Genomic DNA, 16,446 nt, shown 5'->3' with positions numbered 1-16,446 from the left:
AAGTTTAAATACATTTCCGATGTCCAAACACTGTTTCTATTGTATTTGTAATAAATTTGTATCATATCTCTTTTTATTTTCATTCGTGAAAGTCATTTTTCGCCAAAAATTTAATGTCTTGTACAATATCAATGAGTTTAACAAATTGAAAGTCAAATTTAGAAATATCAAAGTCAAAAGCTATTATGACAAGAGTTATTTATTTTCAGTATCTTCAATTTTTCGAAAAAGAATGATCTTATGATACATCATTGAAAAGGTAAATTCTGGTTCTATTCAAAACAGAAAGAATCCAATGTAGCGCCCATAATATAAAATAAAGTTGATGATGGTAGCCGGAAGACGAAACATCGGATAGCAAATATTAAAACACCATTATAAAGAAGGGAAAAAGTGACAATATGGAAGTGTATAAGTTTGAAGTGTTTAGCGTGTTCGACGATTTTCTGTTATCGAAAACAAAAATGAATCAAAGTGGCATACGGTGATTGTACTCTGAGTCAGAAAAATGTTAACAAGTGGTACAAGCTTTTCACAGAAGGTCGAGAAGATGTGAATAATGACGTTCGCCCTGAACGCCCCAGCACATCAACTACCGATGAAAATATTGAGGTGACCAACCATGGGTATATGGTTATGACATCGAAACCAAAGTCCACTCGTCCTATTGCAAGAGCCCAGGAGGGCTAAGACCAAAGAAAGCACGCCAAGTTCGATCAACTGTCAAGGTTTTGCTCACTGTTTTCTTCGATTACCGTGGCGTAGTGCATCAAGAGTTCTTAACACATGGTCGTACGGTCAATAATCTTTGAGTTATGCGCCGCTTGCGAGAAGCAAAACGAAGAAAACGTCCGGTATTGTGAAAAAACAATTAATGGCTTTTGCATCACGATAATGCACCTGCTCATTCGTCATTGCTTGTTCGTAATATTTTGGCCAAAAACAACACCGTAATAATGCCTCAGCCACCGTTTTCAACAGATTTGCCCCGTTGCGACTTTTTCCTGTTCCCAAGATTGAAGGAGCCATGAATGGAAGGTGTTTTGCGACGATTGAGGAGATGAAAACCGAATCGCTGAGAGTATTCAAGGACATACCAAAAAGTGCATGTCAGAACTGCTTCGAGAATTAAAAAAAAGGAGGCACAAGTGTATTATATCTGTGGGGGACTTCTTTGAAGGAGACAAGAAATTGATAGATAAATAAAAAACTTTGTAGAAAAAAATGAAAATTCATCTTACTTTTAGAACATACAGCGTATATTTTCATAACGTATAATTATTTCTTTGCCTCTCAATGACATGTGTTATGTTACTGAAAAATTGTATTAAAATTTATAATTTTTTTGTACATAAGATGAACGATATAAGCAATATTAACTTTCACCTTATTTGGAGCTTGTTTATTATACCTGCAGCTCTGTATTTCTCCAATCTCTTCCATTCTCAGAATCAATTAGGGTTTCAATATTTTGGAAGTATATTTCATAGAAGTCATTCAATTCCTACTGGTCATCATGGCCTTGGATCAATATTCAATTATTCCCAGAATGCTATTAGGTTCCTAACTTCCTTTTTTCCTTCATATAGTAATATGAATGACGGAAATCTTTGGGCTCTGAATCATTTTTTCCTTTAGAATTTGGATGGATATAGAAATGTATCAGATAAAAAAATAATAAAATCTTTGAGCGTAGTATTTACATATTTAATCGCGTTACGCTACGGCCAACGATTCTATTATTTTTTTATCTGATCAATACCGTAGATTGCTGAGGAGAGTGGTGTGATAGCACTACTACCTGGAACCTTCCGAATTATTTTTTAGTTTTCAGTACATTATCTACATCATTATTATCTTTTTTTTTTCAATAAAAACCTTTAAAATAAAGGAATTTTTTACTAATTTTATTTTATATTCGACACTTCATTCGGACACAGGGTAGAAGGGCGTAATTATGATAATAATATGAATTGAATGAGCTTATCCATCCTAGGAAATATTACATGTTTATAGTAGGGACAATGTACAAATTGAAAAAAAAATACTGAAAATAATACAACAAATAAAAAAAAAACAAATACAAATATGTGAAATTACAGAACTGTCAATCTATTTCAAGATATATTCTTTGCTGGTTTTCCCTCGTTGTGTGTGTTTCTAGTGCTCGGCAATGCGAACATTCAATAGCCTCTTAGTTTCACCGATAAAGGGTTTTCCGCATTTACAGGATATCCGGTAAATGGAATTCTTAGAATCGCAGTCCGCGTTTGGTGGCCTGGTTTTGGTAAGGCTGCTATGGATAGTCTTTCCGGATCTGAAGCAGGTTCTGATGTTGTACTTGGACCCAATTCTTCTTATCCTTTCCGATAATCCTCTGATGTTGGAAGTACAAGCACTGGTTGTCACGACTTCTCTTCCTTGCGAGGCTCCTGCTGTCTTTTAGCCAAAATTTGTTCCACCATCGCTTTAGACTAGGCATTCCATTGAAGATCATTTTTGATGTTGTCTAGTTCCTTCTCGAGGCCTTCTTTCGTATCACAGAGCCCAAAAGCACGTATAATAGAGGCTTGATGATTCCTTTTTTAGTCGATTGATGGTGGTTGGATTCGTGGATCAGATACTGTCCGTATGAGTGGGTTTTCGGTATACAGATGTTTTCCACATAGTGTTGGTCCTCTTCAACAATACGTCTAAGAATGGCAATTTGTTATGGACTTCCTTCTTCATTGTGAAAGTGATGGAAGGTTTTATGCTGTTGATGTGTTTCAGGAAGGCGTTAAGTTCAGTATTCCCATGGTTCCATATTATAGAAGTGTCGTCAACGTATCTCAACCAGACACGAGGTTTCTTGTGGGCCTCTTCAATGGTCAGAGTTTCAAACCACTCTATATATATTGAGATACGTTGACGACACCTTCATAATATGGAACCATGGGAATGCCGAATTAAACGCCTTCCTGAAACACATCAACAGCGTAAGACCTTCCATCACTTTCACAATGGAGAAGAAAGTCCACAACGAATTGCCATTCTTAGACGTATTGGTGAAGAGAACCGACACTGTGTGGGAAACATTTGTGTACCGAAAACCTACTCACACGGGACAGTATCTGAATTTTTGTTCAATTGTTCTATTTTTACTTGTATTTTATTTCACTGTTATTTCATTTCAGGTTCTTTTGCTCAATATAATTGTTATTTTCAGCTATTCTTTTTTAATTCTTCTTTTTTATTAGTTCCTTCAGGGATTTTAAATCATTTTATATAATATCAGACAATAGAAGTTCGAACTAATCAAATTCATCATGAAACATTGTCAATCACCTTCAAACAAACATTATAAATGAACATGCATATTTTGAAATGGCATATTTCCCTAATATCTAATAGTTTTCTAGGTTTATAGAGATTGCTGGTCCTCTCTCTCTTGTTCAGCTTATATAAACATTTTATGATTTCATTTTGTAATCGTTGTAAAGGTTTCAAATGAGAGGAATTAGCTGTTGCCCAAACTGATGTTAGGTATTGAAGATTAAAATGAATTAAAGAAAAATAAATTGCTTTCAAATATTTCAAAGGAATAATATTTCTTATTTTATAAAATATACCTACAAGAGGTGCTATTTTCTTTCTGAGTCGACTGATATGTGAATTCCAAGATAAATTTTGATCTAGATATAAACCCAGAATTTTTTCTTCTTTCTTCAATTCTATTGAATTATTATTGAAATTTAGAAAAAACTTTTTGTAATCTGATTTTTTTCTGGATATAATTGTATAGCTAGGTTCGTTGAAATTCAAATATAACTCATGAGATCCCAACCAAAGAGATATTAGTTTTAAGTCTTCTAAAATTGATTTTTCAATGATATTGGTATTTTTAGAAAAGTGAATGAGGGTTATATCATCAGCAAAAAGACTGATTGAAACATATAAATTCAGTTCTATAATAGAATTAATGTAAATTGAGAATAGAGTCGGACCTAAAACAGAACCTTGTGGAACTCCACACTTAATGGTTTTCAATGAACTCTTTTTTTCCTGAATATAAGGATACTGCTTTCTGTTGTTAAGATAATTCTGAAATCATGTAAATACTATTCCTCGAAGGAATATCCTTATCCTTAAAAGATAGGCATATGCGATCGCAGACTTGTTTGTATATCTATAACGTGAGAAAAATATGTGATGAATTGTTTTACTGTGGAATTGGCCGCGGTGGTAGTGCGCCCGACTCACGATCGGAAGGCCGTGGGTTCGATTTCTGCCTCGATCAGATATTTTTCTCGAGAGAATTTATCTGGTTGAAGCTGGGATGATTCTGCAACCGTGTTAGGAATCACACGTTAAAAGGTAAGACCTCGTTAGTCCTTAGCTCGCACAAGTTTCTCAACTTCTGAGACTTGTCGTTCGTATGGGGGCGACAGCTGATTAACGGAAAAACAGATTTTAAACAGATTATATCTAAAAGGGATTAGGCAGCAAAAGTTCCCCGACTTCTTACCGTTAGCACCACCGCCTCGAATAACATCGTCATGTTCCAATCAATTTATACAGAACATGAATAAATAATACATACCTTCACATAATTTCTTCTCTTAAATTGCTCTGTCCATAGGTGAAAACCTTATAAAAATCCGTTCGGTAATTTTTGAGTTTATTGCCTTCAGACAGACATACAGACAAACACAGTGAAGTGACTTTCTTTTAAAAAAATATGGTGATATTCTTTATATTTCATTTGAAATCTTTCGAATGATTTTCTGAGGAATTCTCTGAATATATCCACACCACAATCAATATGATCTGGCTGGGATGAGAATCGGCCTGAGCATATTCGTTTCTTGGGCAAAATTTCAAGTTGCTGTCCTATAAATATATAAAATGTTTATGAAAACGAAACCTAAAACAAATCGGCTGAGGAATGATTGTAACGTTAGAACTCTATCCAAAGAATACTCCTCAGTAAGCACGACTTCCACATCGATGACACCATTTATAAAATCGACAGTAGGAAGAAAAGTCAAACCCGTTCATCCAATTGGGAAGTTTCTTTTATCTCTCTGTAGCTTTCACTGCATACAGCAACTGAAATAACTTAAAAACCGAAAGGGTTGCATTCGCAGTACTATACGATGTCTGTTAAAAAAATAAAGTGAATTTTTATTTTTCTCGAGAACTATTTATTCATTTATCAATTTCTATTTTGTCCCCATTAAAGTAGTTCCCCCCAGCGCTTTGTTTTTTCATTTTTTTATACTCAGTATTTCACGCCATTCATCTTGATTATTTTATTTCATTCTTGTTGTTTGAATATGTTTGACATTTCATTTATAGTTAACCTATTCATTCATTCCAGAACACAATATTCTGTTTGCTTTACAAATTATATAGCATTGTTACATTTTTTGAATTCATATACTCATTAGTCATTCTTTTATTTGAAGGTGGTTGACAATGTTTCGTTGTGCATTTCATTGGTTCGGACTTCCGTTGTCTAATATGATATAAATTTATTTGAAACCCTTGAGAGAATCGACAAGAAAGTAAAAAGCTTAGCTGAAAAACCAATAAGCAAAAAAACTGAAATTACAATGAAATGAAATACGAGCAAAAATAAAAAATTGAACTGAAATTGAACACGGGATAAAAATTAAAAATGCTGCCTGTTCAAAAAATATGGTGAATTTTAATTTTTCCAAAGTACATTTATTTATTCAGCAATTTGTATTTTGTCCCCTTCAAAGCAGTCCCCTCAGCCTTTTTTTCAATTTTAGTATGTCCTTGAGGTCTCTCAGCCATTCGGATTTCATGTCATTTAATCGTAGCGAAACACCATCCTTTCATAGGTCTCTTCAATCTTGAAAACAGGAAAAAATCTTACTGGGCCAATTCTGGTGAATATGGTGGCTGAGGTATGATCACGATGTGGTATTTGTACAAAAAATTTCGAACAAGCAATGACGAGTGAGCAAGTGTATTATCGTGATGTGAAAGCCATGAATTGTTTCTCCACAATACCGAACGTTTTCTTTGTATTGCTTCTCGCAAGCTCCAAGATAATACTCCTTACTGGCTATACGACCATGTGGCAAGAACTGATGCACTACATCACGGTACTCGAAGAAAGCAGTTAGCAAAACCTCGACATTTAATCGAACTGGGCGTGCTTTTAATGCTCTTGGCTCTTCTAGGTTCTTCCATTGGGACTATTGGACTTTGGTTTCGATGCCATAACCATATACCCATGATTCATCAACAGTTATGACCCTTTTTAGCAAAGCTGGATCATCGGTGACGTCATTCAACAATTCCTAAGCGGTGCTCATACGACGGCTTTTTGTAAAAATTCAGCAATTTTGGAATGAACTTCGCTGCCACACGTTTCATGTCCGAAATTTACGAAAAAAATGCATGGCATGAACCAGTCGATATGCCGATATCCTCAGCTACTTCTCTAATAGTGATTCGACGATTCTCTATAACTATTTTCTCAACTTCCTTTTTCTGTGAAAAGCTTGTACCACTTGTAAACATTTCAAGTGTATTGAGCATTTAATTTCATTTTTTACAAATAATTTCGAAGTGGATAGCAGTTAATAAAAACTCTAGAAGGTCCAAACAACAAATTAATCAACAACCTCTATGAACCCCAATAATTTATGCTGGTCCCGGGTGAAATAGAAGACGATATGATTTGCATCAACGTATTATGTTCAAAGATGAGTTTATTTCAACAAATGATGTTTTATCATCTCAAAATCATAAAAGATGACCAGGTGGTCTATAAAGAAACGATTGGTATGTAAAAAATAACTTAATAGGTCCATATTTTCTAAAAAGTTTGAGTGATAACATAATTTCTTGATCTCATACCTGATTTAATTCAGATTTTTTCATATTTCCATTAAATATTTTATAACTTTTGAAATCCTTAATCGGCGGTTGAAGTTGGTGATTATCTAAAAAATATAAATTGTGAACTTTACAAATACGCTCCAGTTTGATGTATAGTATAATCCCATAATAGTAGGCACTAAATTCTCAGAAATATTATTGCATTAAAACGAAAATGTTGTTGTCAAGGTTGTGATTATACAGGGCGTTCCAACCAAAACTTGATCCCCCTGTAAGTCAGAAACGGCGTGGGAGTCGAGTGATACATCATTTGAAAAGTATTTTGTCCCTCTATTACTTCTGTAATTTTTTTCGAAATTGGTTATTCGTTATTGAGAAATTAAATGTTGAACGTTTTATTCAAGAAAAAAACAGAAAATTCGCTGTCTCTCGTTTTATTGAGGAAATCAACAAAAGTAATATCAATGGCATCACAATCAACGGATAAAGTGATCAAAATGACCTCCATCTAGTTCCATACAATGATACAGTCTACTTTCGAAAGCGTAATCTCAATGGAGACACGTACTTAAATATATTACAAGACTGTGATTACACAAATCATTACACAAATTTTAGAAAATGATGACAATTTAGTAGAAAATGAAATAACATTTCAGCAGGATGGTGCACCCCCACATTTTGATGTTGTTCGGGTGAGACAGTTTTTGGACGAACGTTTTCCAATGCGTTGGATCGGCAGAAGGAGCCCAGTGGAGTGGCCAGATAGATCACCTGATCTCACACCGATGGACTTCTTTCTGTGGGGACACCTGAAGCCGAAAGTGTACTCTACCAAGCCTACAAATCTAGAAGACCTGCGACAGAGAATTTGTTAGGGAATACCGATTGTTGACTCCGGACAAATTGAATAATGTAAGGAACACTTCCGAGAGTAAAATGTATTATGGGGAACTAGGTGCAGGTCATTTGGAACAAATTATCCATTGATTTTGTTTCCACTGATATTGTTTGTTGTTGAATTCCTCATTAAAATGAACGACAGCGAATTTTCTGTTTTTTCTCAAATGAACCCCCCGTGCCATTGAAAAAAATAGGGGGGGGGTAGTTTCATATCAGAATTAGTCCCCCTAGAAATAAAAATTGACGTGTTCTTTGAAATTTTCGATTACATGTCCGTTTCTGACTTACACGAGGGAACGCCCTGTATACAAGACCATGTATGTGTAGTGTTCTGTTCACGGTCAAAGTCAGAATTAGGATGGTGCAACATATCGATCAGTATTGCGTATATGAGGGTGCAGTCGTACCAATCGCAGAAGTATAATGGCAAATACCGTTTTACAATGCTTCATTTCAAAGGTGAATTCACAAAAATGAAACCATTCAAATTTTAGCGGTTGTGGATTCACGATCTCTATAGATAAGTGCTACTCGGGAATTTCCGATTGTTTGTAAACAGGTTTAGAAATCATAACTATTTCAATCAGTTCTTAAGGGAAAATCACTAGCATATGATGTCTTTTTAATGTTCTTGTGTATACCTTCGAAATATTCCTAATAAGTGTTCCAGTGCAGTTATTTTTTAGTTTAAGTTATTTATTCACGATCTCATTTTAAGGTAACTTTTTCATATTTTGTCTGTTATTTATAGATTTTTTCTATTTCACACACATACCAGCTGTTTTTATTTAAATACTAGAGAGGTTAATTATAATGATAATATATTCTGCCATACATTATACATAAATAAATAGTTGTTTGTGGTAAACTTGTAAGAACAACAAATCTATTTTCACATCCTCACTTCGATGATTATGATTAAAAAACAAAGGTCACAACGAAAATAACTACATTTGTCGACCACTGGAACTTGACGAAATTTAAGTATGTTTGAGAATCTGAGACATGTTTATATATCACTAAAAAATTGTCTTTTGAATGGAGTTACAATGATCATTTGGGAAATAATAATTGAAAATATTTCAGTCTGCTGCAATTTCAAAATATAAAATGTGTAAGAATGAATTCTGAAGGAAATTATTTCGGTCAGATACAAAATAAAAAAATCCCTGCGAAATACTTTCGAATATATTCACATTGAATCACATGGAAATAAGTTTTCCTCATTCATTGTACTCTAATTTTTCATGTTGGGATGGCAAATGTTTAAAATTAAAAATGCACAATTCTTCCGCCTCATTGCCTGCCGTCATCGAACACCAAAAAAATCAACACTTTCTTCAGATATTATACTTTCTTGGTGCACTTTGGCTGCGAGAGAGTTCTACTTGAAGTTGTAGAAAATAAACTTTCCCACAGTTTAAGCGCCTGAACATCGTTTTAGGGCTGATAGTTCTGGAAATATGCACTTTGAAAAAATTGAAAATCGCAGTTTTCGGAAATTTTAATCGATAAAATAACCTACTCTCAGTCTCCCTTCTTTGCGACCAGCGGGTTTTATTGTACAGTAACAGTTGTCGGTGTGTATTCTTTGAAAATATTGCTGTTTTGTGAAAAGTGTCAATGATAAAATATATTCATCAAACTTCCTCATTGTTTGCACCAACGTGTGTTAGATAGTTTGTGCTGTGTGGACAACTTACCTTAAAGGCTTCGATAAAGTATACCACACTTGTTAATGAAATGACAGGAATGAAAATCTGACAACCACAGCAAACACACTAAAAAATAGCTTTGGCATTGTTCTTGAATGGATCTGATATTGAATAAATTAAATTTTCTGAAGGTACCGTAAATATGCTTAACTATTCTTACCTGGAAATGAACAGATTCAATAATTGGGAATTTTTCAGTTCAGTTTGATCGTTCATAAGATTTTGAGAGTTTTTGAATTTGTTTATTTCCATACTCTCCTACAGGTTGAGTTTCAAACCTTTCTTCTGGAAATGGAGTGGCTTGAATTCATGGTTGAACTCATATTTCTCTGTGGTTAAATGAGTGGCATATGTGGAATTTATTTTTTTCATTCTCGAAACTATTTTTGTAATCCTTTATCCGGGCTTTGAACGTTCTTCCAGTTTGACCTATATATTCATATAGTTAATGAATTCATACCTGACCGTTTCAGGTAGATTCATTCATTAGAAAGTAGACATACAAGTAGGTGATATGTTAGAATATAAAATAGTTGTAATTTGGAGGTAACTTTTAGTTTACGCTTGAAGAAGCTATTGTATAGCGAAACACGTGTTGCGGTTTTGGTAAAACTCTTTATAGTGAAAATCATACAATAAACTGTATTCATTAGTTTTCTTATACAGAAAATTGTTTACTAGCGGTATAAGCTTTTCACAGAGAAGATGCGAATGACGATGCTCGACTCAGCTCAATAACAACCGATGAAAATGTTGAGAAAGTGAGAATCGTCAAATCACTACTAGAGAAGTTGCTAAGGATGTCGGTATATCGGTTGACTCATGTCATGCAATTTCTTGCCACATAGTTGTCATTACAAAGAAAACGTCCGGTATTGTGGAAAAACAATTAATGGCTTTTGCATCACGATAATACACCTGCTCACTCGTCATTGCTTGTTCGTAATTTTTTGGCCAAAATCAACACCGTAATCAGGCCTTAGCCACCGTATTCACCAGATTTAACCTCCTGCGATTTTTTTCTGTTCCCAAGATGAAAGGACGGCATTAAACGATGATTAGGAAGATGAAACCAAATCGCTAAAAGAGCTCAAAGACATTAAAAAGTATATATCAGAATTGCTTTGAGAATTACATAAAACGCTGGCACAATATCCGAGTAAGACTACTTCGAAAGGAATAATTAAATGTATGAATGAATATTTTTCGAGAAAAACTAAAATTCACCTCATTTTTTGAACAGACAGCGTATACAGAATTAATAATGCTCTAAATTCAAGACATAATCTATGGCTTCAATGTCAGAAACAACAATATTTTGTTAATGATGGCATACCTTTTAACGTGCGATTCATTGCATTAACAAATTTCTGAAAAGTGCAATTGTTCAATTTTTTGAAAAAGTGGAAGTTTTTGAAACTATCATTCATTGAAACAGAGTTCAGGTGTATGAATCATTTGTAGCTGAAATGCACCAAAAAATATATAAGTCATTATCCTAAAAAAAGTGCCGAGTTTCTTCAAGATGACGGCGGACATAGAGGAGGGGAAATTTTGCTTTTTATTTAAAAAAAATACTTACTAACCACCCTAGATAACAAATAAAAATTTAGAAATACTTCTTTAAGTAAACCCCCTTAATTTTCGTATTTATTTTTTGAAATAAAATGGAGACTTACTGAAACTGAAACACATTTCTACAGGCTGTAATATTTTGTTAAATACTTACAAGTTCATTAAAAAATAATGATTAATAAATTCAACTCAATGTTTATTGAATAATCAACTTTCATTTTCCTAATACTATGGTATTAGGAAAATGATTAGGAATAATCAACTTTCATTTTCCTAATACTATGTTAACTATTACAAAATCACTTTGATCAAGAATTAAGAAAACAGGATGATATATTACATTCCATCCTAGACTCAAATAATGAAATTTGTCAATTTTTGAGGATGTTTATGACGAGCACTTCCATCTGAGTATTGTTTTTTAGGTGCAGCATGGATGTACACACATTTCCTTCCTACTATACTTTCTTCATCTATTTCTTATCTGACTCGGTCGTTGCTGAGAGTTTGAGATATATATATATATATATATATATATATATATATATATATATATATATATATATATATATATATATATATATATATACATTTATATATAAAACTGTATATATATATATATAACAGTCGATGCAAATATCACTAATGATGTGTGCCGCAGTAGCAGACGAAATGTTTGGTACTACAAGTTCTATTTGACCACGGCCCCTACCAGCCTGGATTTTGTTTTCTCTAATAATGAATTTGAGTTTAGCTTTCTCATATTCTGAAGATGTGGGACTTGTATTCGTTGTGGAAGTTGATGATGATGGCTCTGGATGGAAAAGCAACGTATATAAGACATAGACATCTATGAAATGTAATAGCATAGATGTCCTCCAGGAATCATCTGAAATACTCTTTTTTTCTAGAAATTTTTCGAACTGGCTCATTAGCCACCGTGTTCTTATATTTGAAATGTCTTTTCTGGTTGTTATTAGTTCCAGGCCAATGTAACATTTTGATAAATATTAGTATGTTTAAAACGATGATTTGTGAATTCAACTCAATGTCTAATAAACATTCCATTGTCATTTTCTTAATACGAAAGTATTAAGAAAATGACAATTTTTCAGACTTCGTTCTGAAAATAAGTATAGCTTTTCGAATCTAGGAAGGATCTGAAAATTCTCACAACCTGCACCTTCTCCACTATGATATCATTAATGCAAATTTAAGATGCATCTAGTTTGTTAGGTTAGGTCTAAAACCTCCACCGCAACCCGCAAGGGTTCATTGTGGCTCTCACCTTTTCATACTCGATCGAATAAACCTAGCTTCTTAACGAAGCCGATTAGCTTGTGAGTGTGTGTGAGTGGTCTTTCGGGTCAGATGGTTAGAGTACGGCTCTGCCGACATACACTGTCTTCCGACAGTCTGAATCTCTGCATATGATGATTCAAGAAGGCCTGTTAGACATCGTAGTTCATCCCTACTGTAGCCCAACAACTGTTTGGTATCAATCTTCGAAGGGTGAATAAACGCTTTGGAGTGAGCCAATCCTGGAAGATTCTGGCAAAAGTCCATAAATCTTCTTGCCATTCAGGTGTTAAATCTTTGTGGGCACGACCATATCGAAATTTATAAAAAATGTCCTACATTTAACAAGCTGTACATAGGATGAGATGTTTAACAGGTAGAGGACGGTAGTTTTACCTTTAGGTTTTCAGCTCCAATTTTCAGTATTTGTAAATTGAAATGGCATCAAATTCCATTGAAAAATAATCACTTTACGCATCAAAATGCGAGTCCTTTTGAAAAGTGTATCACTGGGGGAACTAAATTGAACTTTGAAGAGGTGGTAATTTGCCACGTACTTCTGGCATACGCCTACCAAAGGGATAAAAGCGGTTTAAGTCAGCTACGAAAGTGAAAATGAAAGAATCTGCTTATTTTGGATAAATTCCTACAGCGTTAGGTTATATGCTTGAGCAGCTTCATGATCCGAAATATTGGTCCAAAATATATTTAATTTGACACTATTTTGTCACAATCACTTAGTGACTTTACGACTGAACAAAACTTTACCTCGGTTTTTTACTTACAGTTTTTGAAAAAGTGTTATTCAGTAGTTAGTGGATAAGGAACACAAAAAACTGGTTAAAAACATTGCAGAGAGAAAAAGGTGATAACTGTTAACCAGCTATCATACGAAAACTATTGTGGATTGGTGATAATTGTTAATTTTGCCCGAATACTATTGTGCTTACTATTAATAATCGAAACATCGTCAAGTAATTTCGTTCGAAACCTTTTCAAACTTTTCACTTTATTTTTTCCTTTTACTTATATTCTGTATTTCGCGCCATTTATCTTGAGTATTTTATTTCATTCTTGTTATTTTCACAAACTATATCTAATGATTTGATCTTCACAAACTTTATTTTCAAAAAATATATCAAGACGTGTTTCGCTATCACACTATCTTTCTCGTAGTGATTAATATGCTGAAAGTTAATTCAATTATATGCTCCAATTTTTATATATTTCACGTAATCATGAGTAAGAGATACCTACTTAGGTACTTCTTCGATAATGATAATGATCATTGGGATGATTGGACTTTGGTTTCGATATCATACCGATATACCCATGATTCGACATCAGTTATGGCCCTTTTAAGTAAATCTGGATCAACGTTAACGTCATTCAACAATTCCTGAGCGATGGTAATGCGACTGTTTTTTCGATGAACATTCAGCAATTTTCGAACGAACTTTGCTGCCACACGCTTCATGCCCAAAATTGCATAGCATAAGTCGATCGATATGCCGACATCATCTGCAACATCTTTTAAAGTGATTCGACGATTTTCTGTAACAATTTCTCGACCTTGTATCAATTTTAAACATTTTTATTGACTCAGAGTACAATCGCCGTATGCCATTGTCAATATTTCGAGTGTTTTTATGCAAATTTTTTTAACCATTTTTTTCGAATTATAGAAAATCACCAAACCCGTAAAACACTACTTCTCTAACTTTTATGCATCTCACCAACAAACTTATGCTAAATAGATGAAACTGTGAACATATGTTCGAGACGAGTGTACCAACATGACAAATAAAAAATCGCTAATCAAATTTACAAAGCCCGCAAAATTTGAACATCCACCTCAGTTTTTGAATAGTCCAGAGGGGTCTGACCCCTGAAACATATTCAATCAATTTCAAATAAATATTAGGTTTTGTAATATAGCTACCTTCCTTATTTTCAGGATCTTATATAGAATGATTGTACATCTATTAGTTACACAGTTGTTATTTGTATCTATAAAATACTCGTATGTATCAAGTCAGTCACCATCGCCGTGTCCAGATGTTTTTTCTTATGAACAAAAGGACGTCGACGAAGACAGATGGTATGGTACTATATCTCTCAAAACTCTCGAAGACCTTACTGGAGTTTGGATAACTATTCAGCTGGACAAGCCGGCAGAGATTTTAGGGGTGAGTTATTTAAAGACTTAGGCAAGCTGAAATTATCATAATAAAGATTTATACCTTTAAAAAAACGAACCACTTTCATAAATATTATTTAATCTGTACTATGTTTTGGTTGCTTTCCGGGTTTTAGCGTGGCAATCAACTTCAGTGGCGTATCAAAGTTGACGTTGATACGTCAAGAAGAGTACTTCGACCACGCCACTGAAGGTGGCGGCAAAACCCGGAAACCAACCAAAACATTGACGCCAGCCGTGAAAGCCTACATTTCTATAATATCTTACTTTCAGGATTCAATCGAAGAACAAAACAACTCATTTACTGTTTTATTGATTCTTATATCAACCAAATGAAAATTTCAAATACAAATTTTGAATTCAAAACAACAAACTGAAACTGAATTAACCGTGTTCACTTGAACATTACCGGAGTTTTATCCCAAAACTAAACTGTTATTTCAACACCTCGACATATGTTTCGTATATTTAATTTAATCTTCCTCTTGAAGATGATCACATGGTGATCGAAACACGTGTCGATGTGTAACGGTTTGGTGTTGGGAAAAAACTCCAGTAATATTCATTACTACACCAAAGGTTTCAAACAGTGCATCTCAAGTACTTTTTCACTTGGAGAAACATTCATATTCTCAGATTTTATCAGTTTAGTGAAGGGACGCACTGTTTTGGCAACATTTTTAAACCTAACCTTTATTTTTCATGAACTTGAAATTACTTCAAACAAGCAATCTTTAGATATGAGTATATAATAAATAATACCGCTAATATTGGTTTTTTTCTTCCAATTTATATCTGAAGTATCTTTATGGAGAGTTTTTTGTAGTTATTTTCTTTTCTTCCAATTTTTTTTCGAATGATGGAGAAGTAGAAACCAAAAAAACATTTTTCTTATCACCACGCATATTTTTAACAAAAACTTGGACCCTAATCTGAGGGAAGTCGAAATCATTTTGTTCTGCCATGTAGGGTATTTTACTGGTGTTGGTGTTGACAGATACTCTGAAGAACATTAACAGATTAATATGTTATTATGGGTGGTTCTGATCATACGTGCTTTCGGTAGAATTATGCCGATATGCCAAACTCAATAAATTCCTTCTTGCTGTATAAAGCAAGGGCGGATCCAGCTTTGGCGTTATAATTTAATTTTGATAATGATAGATACAAGTAAAAAGTAGGTTTTTTATTAATACATGTAAGTAATGTTCTTAAAAATATCTACATCTACATATATTTGAATAACAAAATCAATTTTTCTTTTACGTTTTCTCCCGAAACGTGTTTTCATTTCATCTACTTCAATGAGCTCATTTTTATGGATATGGAGAAGTGCCAGTGCGTGGCATATGAAAGGTGGCGGCGTGGCAGAGGCGCGGTAAAATTCAAATTTTCGTGGCGTTCGTTCCCGAATAATGCATTAACCGTCAAATAAAGTATTATATTAAATTAAATAAATATTGAAAGTACTCGAATAAAATCTATATTGTGACAAAAAATATATAAAAACATTATGTTAAACAAGTTTAATTAGTGGCCCACCTAGGTCCTGGACCCAGAACAGCGGGGGGGGGGGGTGTCGTAACCCATGACCCTCTCTCTGGATCCGCCCTTGGTATGAAGTGGTTTTCTTAGAATTATGATACCAGCTCTTTTCCAGTAACTCTGTTCGAAAAAATACAAATTGTTTTGAAAGTAATGAAATTTGGTGATATCTGCATTCTTCGAAAGAATTCGTTGAATAATCAAGCCAATATGTTATTGAAATTAATATATTTCCACCAAGCCATTCGACGAGTTATATTACCTAATCAGAAATATTCTCCTTTTTGAGAATAACGTTCGAAATGACAGTATATTGTAGACACCCGTCTTCCTGTTTGAAGGTGGTTG

At 33.9% G+C, this 16,446-nt stretch overlaps 1 protein-coding gene across 3 annotated transcripts in view; it reads left to right on the top strand.

Annotated features, from left to right (window-relative positions):
• The first annotated feature begins 8,201 nt into the window (after nucleotides 1–8,201).
• LOC111502954 (uncharacterized) overlaps nucleotides 8,202–16,446 on the top strand; it is a 53,098-nt gene continuing 44,853 nt past the window's right edge. The window contains exons 1-2 of one of the 3 annotated variants that reach the window (XM_074185779.1): nucleotides 8,202–8,223; nucleotides 14,311–14,542. In XM_074185779.1, coding sequence (XP_074041880.1) covers nucleotides 14,324–14,542 — 219 coding nt within the window. In that variant the 5' untranslated portion in view covers nucleotides 8,202–8,223; nucleotides 14,311–14,323. Of the gene's footprint in view, nucleotides 8,224–8,300; nucleotides 8,483–14,310; nucleotides 14,543–16,446 lie in introns of those variants that run through there. The other 2 variants (XM_074185780.1, XM_074185778.1) reach the window with 2 other exon arrangements.

Source organism: Leptinotarsa decemlineata, unplaced genomic scaffold (assembly GCF_025532065.1).
Source record: "Leptinotarsa decemlineata unplaced genomic scaffold, Ldec_3_MD MMD2_tig00078346_RagTag_RagTag, whole genome shotgun sequence".
NCBI lineage: Eukaryota > Metazoa > Arthropoda > Insecta > Coleoptera > Chrysomelidae > Leptinotarsa > Leptinotarsa decemlineata.
The sequence above is the reverse complement of the archived record's forward strand: the minus strand, read 5'-3'. Positions and strand labels throughout refer to the sequence as shown.